This window comes from Haliotis rubra, unplaced genomic scaffold, assembly GCF_003918875.1.
Source record: "Haliotis rubra isolate DU_JTF1 unplaced genomic scaffold, ASM391887v1 Scf470, whole genome shotgun sequence".
In the NCBI taxonomy this organism is placed as follows: domain Eukaryota; kingdom Metazoa; phylum Mollusca; class Gastropoda; order Lepetellida; family Haliotidae; genus Haliotis; species Haliotis rubra.
The window spans coordinates 123,691-135,000 of record NW_025767158.1 but is presented as its reverse complement, the minus strand read 5'-3'; the positions used below and the strand labels follow the sequence as shown (position 1 = coordinate 135,000).

Here is an 11,310-nt window from a genome sequence, read left to right as displayed (position 1 = left end):
ACTCCACCAAAAAGTGAGTGAGTGAGTTAAGTTTTACGCCGCTTTTAGCAATATCCCAGAAATATCACAGCGGGGGATATGGGCTTCACACGTTGTGCCAATATGATTAATCGAACCCGGGTCTTCAGCTCTTTAGCCACAGGGCTACCCCACCGTCCCTCCACCAAAAAGGAGATGGCGATATGATATACAGGTTCGAGCTTTAGGGGGTTTCCGTTTGGTGTTTCGGGTGTTTGTTTAGCTGGCTTGGAGTTTTGGGAATCTGTAGTTGACGGTGAACGTAGTGGGATATTTTGTTGGATACATGGAAGGAACTCAATTAATATTTTGACAATATGGGTTTATTTCAGGACACCAAAGGGGTTCAGTGAACAATTTTGGTTCTATTATAGTCGGAAACTTTTATATTTGTGAAATAACCACGATCTAGTTAAGGAATTGACTATCTCATTCTCACTCCTGACACTTGCTGACGTAACATATATTCAAGCTACAAAACATTTCCTTAATTATAAGAAATCTCAAGTAGATTCAATTGCGCGAATGCCACATCATCAGAAGTATGTGTTTATGGCTACTCAATAAACGATAATATCAGGTGTTTGCAAATATGTGAGTACCAACCAGGATGTCAGAAATTTCAACACGATTCAAAAATAGAGCACGCATACGAGAATATGTACTCTCCGATATCCTTTGATGATCAATATCATGTGATAATTACTACTAATAGGAAACTGTTGGAATGTTCTGTAAATTCTTTGATGTATATTTATCTTGACTGTTTAATGTTCCAGTTTATGGCTCGGTCGAGGAATGCATCACACCCAAGCGAGAACAGATGAACTTAACATGTCCTCCCGGTCACGTGATTTATAAACCGGAAATGAAGGTTGGCGTGAGCACAGATGGGAGATGTTCGTACCGTCCTGGAGATTGCCTTGGCATGACCCACACGTTCCTCACTCAGAAGTATGTCTGTTATTGGAAAAACTCCTGTGAGTTTGTGTGGAGGACCGGCGTCCCCATCACGATGTCGCGGGCTCTCAGGTGCCTGTCTCTCCCGCCAAAATACGTCTCCTTCTCAGGGTACAGCTGTATTGAAGAAGGTCCGTATATGTTCAGTACAGTGGAGTGAACGAAATAAAGAGTGAGTGAGTGAATGAGTGAGTGGTTCACATCTTTTCTGAAAACTAGCGAATAGACTATGCTACTGACAACATAATCAGGATTCGATCACAGGTGTCTGACACGACAAAGGGAGACAAATCTGTGATGCGATATGAGGGGGCATTCCCCAGTTGCATGTTATTGCGCACAAAATGAATGTTTATAACTTTAGGAGGACAAAACAATGGGTTAATGTTTAATGTTTAAAACCAATGTCTCGAACTATCATATCATCACCATCATCATCAAATTTGTGTGTATCATATGTTAATTTCGGATTACGTTTTCTCAGAGAAGTACATGTTCTGGTACTTTTGTTCGGCTGAGTCCCATCCGGGATTCGAATCCTCACTCTCAGAGTCCATCTTCTAATCACAACACACAAAGGCTAAACCACTCAGCCACCTCTGCTTCCACAAAATAGAAGTCGAACAACTGGTATAGTCTGTTTCCAGTGGAAACGTACCGATGAATTTCACTTTGAACAAAAATGTAAATCAAATCAAGTGAAATTAACATTGCGAATCTTCATAATTTTACCTTGCCAATTGAACTTTTAAATCTCAGATTCATATTAAACTTAGGATAAAAGTTGTTTAAGAAACGATCATAGCTTCAAATCGCTATTATTGGTTTGTATTACAAGGGGGTACGCGCAGTAGTTGGAACGTGCGGTACGTAATGAGCGTTAACTTAGACTACCGTAGAAACCAACCCTACTTGTTCTCGGGGTTTCATTTAATGTGCATACACCCTTGTAATACAAACCAATAATAGCGATTTGAAACTATGATCGTTTGTTAAACAACCTTTATCCTAAGTTGAATAACATTCTGAGGTTTTAATGTTCACTATTTGATTTACTCTTTTGTTTAAAGTGAAATTCATTGGTACGTTTTCACTGCGAATAGACTTTAGTGTAGATTACGTACTTTGCGTACCCCTCTGACAAGTGTGAATTGGCACGGCACGGTGAACACACAATGACATTTAGAAAGTGGTCAAATGTAACATATGGTATATTTGGGAATACACTTTCAGTAAAGATCGCTTACGATCGCTGACTTTGTTTGCTCGCGTTTTTCCCGTCTCATAACGTGAGGGTTCCAATCCCGGATGGGACTCACCAGAATCTGTACCCTGCTGAGAAAATGTAATCCCAAATTAACAAACGTTACATCTGACCACTTTCTAAAGTCATTGTGTAGTAGATTTTGTGTATGTGAATGTGTGTATATATATATTATTTTAACATCCTTATTTTTCAGATAAGGTTGTTGAGCTATGTGACAAAGATAGTGTATTATTCAACAAAACCCAAGGTGTGATTAAAAGTCATGCCAACTACCCCTGGCATTATAATGTGGCAAAAACATCATGCCGGAAGAGGATCCGTGTCCCGAGAAATGGCAAACTGCGCTTGCGCACTCAAGACATCGACCTTGACCCTGATACAAAGGGCGATAACATTAAGATATATCATATAAAAGGCCACAAGACCCTGAGGAAAACGTTACGAGGAAGTAGTAAGATGGATGAAACATTTGCTGGCGGATGTGTGGAGATAGCGTTTCGTGTGGCGCCACAGTCCAAATCCGGGAGAGGATTTGTTTTGCAGTTTGAGAGTAAGTATCATTCACATGCACGGAGCCGAACGTAAGGGTTAGTTAACGATGACGTCGACACATTACGTCATAGTGACGTCAAAACAGTCAATAAAAAGACAATAGACCCCAGTACTATTGCAATGTTATGAAGAAAAGCCTTTAAATGAATGGATTAATAATTTTATTGCTGTCCCTCCAACAAGTTGGTGCTGTTGGTGTTAGTTGTATTCCACTAGAGCAATATTTGGCACAATCAAGTCGAAGGACAGCATACGTGGGAAACAAATGCAGAGATTCAAACTGGGTTTTCTGCATAACGAGCTAACGCCTTTTCCACTATCCTATTAATGGTTGTGAAAATAGGTCAGTCTGTTTAACTCTTGAAATGAATAAAAGTTAATTTTTTAGTTAGTTTTATATTAAGGCTATCTTTTTAATAATACAAAATGTTCAAAACAGATAAAAAGAATCAGTCTTCACTATCCCCACTGTGTTATAGTAAGTGAGTAAGTGAGTTATAGTTTTACGCCGCTTTTAGCAATATTCCAGCAATATCACGGCGGGGGGCACCAGAAATGGGCTTCACACATTGTACCCATGTGGGTAATCGAACCCGGGTCTTCGGCGTGACGAGCGAACGCTTCAACCACTAGGCTACCCCACCTCCCTCACTATGTTATAGAGGCATGCAGGTTCAATACTAAATTCTTAACAGTGTAGTAATATTATTTTCTAAATACGGCAATCTTATGATAACATAGTAAATTATGTAAGCGTAAATTAATATTTTATCATCTAATGGAGGGTGTTATCGGTGCAATGAAGCAATCTGATGAACATGGTATAAACATGTAAATTAGGTCAATACACGAACTACTTGCACAAAACACCATACACGCCATGCGAATCCTAAAACGTTAACATTTCATTGATGACGTCGTCGAGAGCTTACAGGGCTTACATTGAGTCGGCGAACATGGTGCGTGAACGACCTTCGCCCAGGGCTCGTATAATACAATTTTATCTCAATAATAGAATCAATTATACGGAAACACACGCAGTTAATAATATCTATCCATTAAATGGGACAAGACTTACGCTGAAGACCCGGGTTCGATTCCCCACATGGGTACAATGTTGGAAGCCGATTTCTGGTGTCCATGATATTGCTAGAATATTGCTAAATGTGACGTAAAACCCAACTCACTCACTCATTAACTGAGATTTTTTCCCGCGGCTTCATCAGTTCCTAAAAGTGATGGATTGACATGAAAAACGTCGTTAAAGATCTCCTGATTCATAACATACACACTCATACCACCAGATAAGTGGAAACGTTTTGTGTATCGCAGAACAACATATTGTACCCTGGTGAAATTTCCTAATACGACATTGGTGTTTTTTAGCGGATGTTCAAAATGCAGCTGAGGTGGATTACGATGACTGCTCAAAGAAATCTCACAGGTCTGCAGGCAAGAAAAGGAAGAAAGGAAAACGTGGACGCAAACAAAGAAGACGAGGTAAGTGCCACTCTAAACATGATAAACCATCAACAGTCTTAATAACATCTCGAAACAGATTCCGTTTGGCTTGAAACGTATCACTGCTGTGAAAATGGTATGAATGGATGACTGGCAGGGGCGGATACAGCTTTTTGAGAAGGGGGGGGGGTGGGGGTGGTGAGGGGTGCACACTATTGAGAAAAGGAGGGGTTGCACACTTTTTTTCACCCGAGTTTCAATGGTCATTTACAACACCCGTGTACACGAATAAACCACCTTTATTCTTATGTGAAACAAAATAAAGTTTTTAATTAGTCAATATACATGTATGAAAATATGTACTCATTTTTCTTACAATGAAATGTTAACCCTCCATATAAGTACTGACATGTTATGCCATTATGAGGCCTTTGTTTGCCGAGCTAAACGGGTCAGAGTTACCGCCCTTTGATTATGATGTAACGGGTGCCAATTGATTTAGACTAGTATCCTGTCTAGTCCCAAAGCAAAAGATATACATACTGACATCAAACACCTGATAAAAAATACGCATAGGACTAAAATTGTATGCAGTAAGATAGAAATGATAGTGACCATTCATTCATAAATCGTGTCTATGAGTCGAGAAAAGAAAGTGATTGTTGTGGTAGTTATTCCTAACAAGTAAATGACCAGATGCTTTAGGTACACCAATACATTTATATGCAGTGTTGTTTTTCATTTTCAGGACAAAAAAAGAGACGTAAAGGAAAGAATAGCAGAAAATCTTTTAAAAAGAGGCGAAATGCTCGAAGGGGGAGGAAAAGGAGTAGGATGTAATGTTTACAACATGCTCCAGAAAATCATATCTTTTACTGCCGTTTGATACCTTTCTGGGTGATGATCTGATGGCATTTCATACGAGGTCGTTTCCAGTGAACTGTGCGAACTTTGACCGCCTAATCCTTATGAAGATTGTGTGGGTTCTATAACCAATCAAATGACAGTTTTTTTAACGGTTTGATTTGGAAACGTCGATTTATACAAATGAAACTACTCTGAGTTTGGGAAAGAGTGAGTGAGTGAGTTTAGTTTTACGCCGCACTCAGCAATATCCCAGCTATATGGCGGCGGTCTGTAAAGAATCGAGTCTGGACCAGACAATCCAGTGATCAACAGCATGAGCATCGATCTGCGCAATTGGGAACCGATGACATGTGTCAACCAAGTCAGCGAAACTGACCACCCGATCCCGTTAGTCGCCTCTTACGACAAGCATAGGCGCCTTTTATGGCAAGCACATGGGTTGCTGAAGACCTATTCTACCCCGGATCTTCACGGGTCGTTTGGGAAAGACGCACGGCCCGTAGAAACGACCGGTGTATTAAATAAATACCCACATTATTTCACGACCTTCCGTAACTAGATTCGGAACTTGTCGTGTTTTGTTCCATTTCGAGCTAACAAAACCAGAAAAGCTCGTCTGAAAGTTTCACTCACTCGTTTCGCACGCTGATGCAGAAGCAAGTTGATCACTTGGAAAGTTCACCAAACACAACTTCCTATGGAGGCGACCACAGATCTACAGGCAGAGAGATAGAGATTGACGTAAAACATCTGAGCCTAGCATTTTCCATCACTTTAGTCTTGAAGAATTCAAACTACATTTCAATCATGTTTCGTATTTCTTAAATATATAAGAACATTCATTAAGCACCACCAACCGTTTCGGATATGTCACATCCAGAAGTTCACTGGTGTGATTAATTGTTTGAAAGACGTTAGAAGAGTTGGAGACTGAACACCTGGCACTACCATCATAGAGATGATGAAGCTGTCACTAGACACAGGTGTACATGCAATATGGGGTTACCTCTCACAGCGTTCATCTCAACAAAGCTGTAAAGTATCAGAACCCTACCCAGGCCAGCAGTCCTGCCGGATTATGCTGTGACAAACTCAGGAATCACCACTGAGTTTCTGAAGTATCCATCCCTCTCATTGATGACATTCGAGAGGCATCTCTTTCTGGTGCTAATCGGAACAATCTGATTTTAACACCTTCATCATCTGCCTTACCTGGTACAGTGTCTGGGTCTGTTCATTCCGGTTTAGAACCGGTGGGTCTCCAGCTGTCACGTAGGAGCAGTGCATTTTTGCAAGTAGAGTTCCATTGTTTGTCAATATGCATGGGTCCCGATCCACAAGGCGTTCCTAGCGTTACGACATCCGTAAGTCTATGGTAAAGTGTACAGTTACGACATCCGTAAGTCTATGGTAAAGTGTACAGTTACGACATCCGTAAGTCTATCGTAAAGTGTACAGTTACGACATCCGTAAGTATATGGTAAACTGTACTGTTACGACATCTATAAATATATGGTAAATTGTTCAGTTACGACATCTGTAAGTCTATGGTAAACTGTACTGTTACGACGGGCCGTAAAGCTGTGAATGCTTTGTGAATCGGAACTGGATTTGGAATCAGATGGTTCATTAGTTATACTCGTGTGTGTATAAATATTTGTGCATTTTATTTGTTAGATTGTTATGTCATTTACAAGTCAGGACTGTTAGGGGATCGGTCATGCCATTTATAAGATGGATGTATCCCTAACTTAGTGCAGATTGTAGATGAAACCCGTTCTGTTTACCAGATGCTACTCCGAACATGAGTTATATGTATCTCTTTCGAGATGTTACGTATGTCTCTGTGACATTTTGTTTATCAGCAAATTATTATTTTTTTATTTTATGTTTTGTTGCATTTATCAACATTTTACAAAACAGATAACAACATCGATGTTTGTACATGTTGGACAGCTGTAGAGTGGGAACGTTAGTATAGTTGTTATCAAAATGGAGCATAGCATGACGAAGAATGTATGGAAGCCATCAGTATGTAAAGAGGAACATTTGGTGATCATGTTGTAGCATACTGATCATGTACGTCATTCTGAATAGTATAGAATGGTGACATATTATTTTCAAGCCTAATTTAATAATCACATTATGTTGATTTGGTCGTTATTTTGCCTAGGATAACCAAATTAAATAGTACATTTCTCTCTGTAATAAAAAAAATACTGATCTGGGAAATTTTAAAAAATACAAGAATATATATAAGTTAGATAAATAAAAACAGAATACCTTTTTCTCCAATATATATATATATATATATATACATATTTTTCAAGTAATTTCCTCATAACGTTTACCTTACTGCAAGCCCAGAATATATGGGTCCTTATCATTCCCCATGCAACAGCTGCAGCTGATATCAGCATAGCCCATTTTTGACAGGGAAAGGTATTTGATAAGGTAGGGTGTAGTATTTTGCATTGCAGCCATTAAGGTATCTTTTAGGAAGGGAATTACAGCAAAACTTTGCCAATCATTATATATGGTATCATTCCATGAGGTAATGTGTCATTTTGTCGAGTGTTCATTTCTTTAGCTAACACACTCATCAACATTTTATGGCGATATTGAATACTTGTTGAAAATATTATAATAAATTTGTTTATGTGGGTGGTGGAGGTGGATTCGGTTGGATAGTTTGGATATGTTATCTGAATCTGTGTTTACTTGCAGAAAATATTGTTTCACTGAGCTGACCACGCCCATGTATCGAATATGTCCTCGTCACTGACAAATTACAGTTACATACCAAACCAGACACTCAGGGTAATGCTTGTGCCAAGCCAAATGAGGAAAGATAGGTATCTTAGAAGAAACAAGCAAGCTTGTGTCTGAGTTGAAAAAGCAATTGTTATGCATATTAATTCTGTTAGTGAGGTTGATATTAGGAGTGGGCTGTGTTGGACTTATGATCAAGTGGTTAAAGTTACGTTTATGTGTATTAAAATCAGACAATAATTATTCCAGGATTGGCCATTGTAGCAAACATACATCCCATTTTGGTATTCCTATATGAGCATAATTATCAATAACTGACCTTATCCTCCCAGTTATAGTATACGATGCTAGATGAAATGTACCGTCAATTTTCCAAAAACATTGCCGTACGTTGTTACCTCTTTGTATACTACTTGATATGGAAAGTGTTCCTCTGAAGTATGCCATAATCATTGAACTTAATCTGCTTTATCCACTGATACCAAAGTCTCTTACCAAGTTTTTGGACTTAGCAGATAATGTTTCGTAGATAATGTGGTATACAAGATTTTAACTTCAACCTGAATTTCCTGAATTTCACAATTTCGAATGAACTAAGTTTCGTGAATCTAGAACTAAACATATTTTTGCTTCAGCACTCATAACAAGGCCTTGGTGTTTTATCTCCTGCGTTTCTTCAGGATTTTCGTTTCATACTTCTTGCCTCAGTATAGATACGTTTTGTCGCCTGTCAATTTCGCTTTATTATTATTTTTGATAGTTGTTTTCGTCTGTTTTTTTACGGAGTGTTTCCTTGAGTCTCTTCTCACCTTTAGGGGCGGTGGGGTAGTCTAGTGGTTAAAGCGTTGGCTCGTCACGCCGAAGAACCGGGTTCGAATCCCCACATGGGTTCAACGAGTGAAGCCCATTTCTGGTGTCCCCCGTCGTGATATTGCTGGAATATTGCTAAAAGCGGCGTAAAACCAAACTCAGTCAGTCAGTCTCACCTTTAATAATATTTGTATCTAAACACAGCTGATCGTCAATCCTAAATTCATTCACGTTTTGGTCATCTGTTGTGCATTCGTATTCAGTGTAAGTTTCAGATATAGTCTTTTTCACTGTGTTGACAGTATCTTTCACAAAGGAATTGTGTATTTTGTTTATGTTTTGCAAATGTTTATTTTGTTAATAAAACAGAAAAGGTACTGTTGTCGTTTATTTGTTACAAACTTAATAATAGTCCTAATCTGCTCTGAAAGACTTTTTATAAGCATAATAATAACTGCTGAAATGGGTATTTGCAAACACGATAAAAACATGTTTCTCCTCTGGTCGATCTTTACAACCCCCGTACCTGAAATGTACTAGCCTTTTATGTCTGAATTTACTGTTCTTAAACAACATCCTAACCTCGGACTGGAAAATGTTAAAGTTTCCGATCTTGAAAAGGTTGTTGCTTTTTAAAATAAAATGTATATATACGTAAGTTTAACAGAAACTGAAATGTGCAATCGAATTTAAAATACTTATTCACCTTTAGCTTCAGTAAGATGCATTTTAAATATCAATTCGAATCAATTATACTACACCATCGACAGGCATCGAGTCTACCACAAGGGTGTATATATAGCATTTACGCGATTTGCATTCATTAATAACACAAATGAGCCCTAATACAATGTTTTGAATATCCTTGACACGATCATTTCTAGCACAAGGATTTATAAATATCGACAATTATAAATAGTCAGGTGGTTCCAGCAATATACATATGACAGATGTGTTTTTATTTCCATATTCCTATAAACATATTTTGCTCCATTTATGTGTTTTGTCAAGTAGAAGTGGTTAATATACAATTAAGGTTATCAATGTCGAGGACATACACAGGTTGTCAGATGCCCAAGGTTTTTTATAATTTATTTATTTTTTCCATATTTACATTGATGACTCCAGTCATGTTTAAATACATGTTGTAGATTTCAGTTAGAAAACTTCATACAGAATACATCATGCAGAAGTTAAAACATCATTCAGAAAGCAGAAGGTTGCCGATCGACCAGAATTTGAATAAATGATCGATTCTTGAACTTATCATAGAAGAATATTTTGTCAGTTCACAATAGGTTTTAAGCTCCTGTTATAAAAACTGAGAGGTTGGCATCTGTTTAGATATTTGACAATTAAAGATGATATTTTTGAAAAGGATAAATATCACGTTGATTGGATAATTATTTTTATGGCCGAATCCGAGCAAAATTTGTTCTTTAGTGAACTTTAAATTTACATCAAGATTATTGTTAAGCCAGTTTTCAAGATTTTGCCAAATGGGAGTAACCTTGCTGCAATAATAAAATAGGTGTGTTATAGTCTCTAAAGAACTAGAACAATAGCTCCACAAGTCATGATCAATGTACTGCATCTTGTTTAAGTGGTGTGGGTTGTCGCCAGGTGTATCGCCGGTCATAAGGGTTCAAGAATCAAAGAAATCTAGATCTTCGTTTAGTTGAAAAATCTGGTTTCAAGCTTTAGGACTATTCATACGTTTATAATTAATGGTATCAGTAGAAAATTCTTGTACAACATTCCAATCTCAGCAGAAGATCACATGGTCACTATGGATGCCCAAGTTGTTAGTGAAATAGAAATAACCTGTCGAAACCGTTAAAGTCAGTGCGCAACACAATGAATCAACTCGGATTACAAATGAATATATAATGGCTTTTTTGCAAGCCACATAGATTTGACATAATGAATTTTGAAATCTTGAAAACAGCTTAAATATTAATTTACCCGTTTTCACTAAATTGAGCGTCACGGTTACAAGGTCTTACTAACTACAGGACGGGGGTGGGGGGTCTACCCCAGCACTTATAGCGTTCGCTCATCACGCCGAAGACCCGGATTCGAAACCCATTTCTGGTGTCCACCTCTGCGATATTGCTGGTATGTTGCTAAAAGCGGCGCACCCACGGTGCCTCCTTCATAGCCAGTCCTGATTTGTGGTACCACCTTTACCCATGCCGGAGTAGGAACATCATGTCACCCTGTTGTGATTGCCCCTGAAGAATACTCGTTACACTAAACTCACAGCGTCCATCGAACACGGCAACTTTTGTTTCAGCGTTAACAAGTGCATATCCTTTATGCTACGCTCTGTGTCCCCCTATAACAAATGATATACATAAATAAGTTGTAGTTGATATAGTCTAAGATACTTTACTCACGAATAGAGCCTTTCCTATTGGATCAAGTTACAGCCAACCAGAGCCTTATCGGGATATTTAACAGGACCTACTGGTGCGATAGATGCACTCGGTGCACCAGTAGGTTGCACTATTCTATCTTGATCTCCTCGAGGTTTATTTAGCTCAGCTTCTATGGTCAGCTAATATGTCTTTCAAAAACGTTTTTTTACCGACTGTTTCGGA

The 11,310-nt window shown here is 38.5% G+C and overlaps 1 protein-coding gene and 1 long non-coding RNA gene across 4 annotated transcripts in view; one reads left to right on the top strand and one right to left on the bottom strand.

Annotated features, from left to right (window-relative positions):
• LOC124290683 overlaps positions 1-5,426 on the top strand; it is a 22,288-nt gene extending 16,862 nt beyond the window's left edge. For all 3 annotated transcript variants that reach the window (XM_046727480.1, XM_046727482.1, XM_046727481.1), the window contains 4 exons: positions 798-1,109; positions 2,439-2,795; positions 4,184-4,297; positions 5,007-5,426. In XM_046727480.1, coding sequence (XP_046583436.1) covers positions 798-1,109; positions 2,439-2,795; positions 4,184-4,297; positions 5,007-5,098 — 875 coding nt within the window. In that variant the 3' untranslated portion in view covers positions 5,099-5,426. The remainder of the gene's footprint in view (positions 1-797; positions 1,110-2,438; positions 2,796-4,183; positions 4,298-5,006) is intronic.
• Positions 5,427-8,653: 3,227 nt separating this feature from the next.
• Positions 8,654-8,998, bottom strand: LOC124290691. The gene is made up of 2 exons (XR_006902002.1): positions 8,884-8,998; positions 8,654-8,706 (listed from the first exon to the last, which is right to left on the bottom strand). It is a non-coding gene; the product is annotated as an uncharacterized LOC124290691 (long non-coding RNA).
• Positions 8,999-11,310: the final 2,312 nt, after the last annotated feature.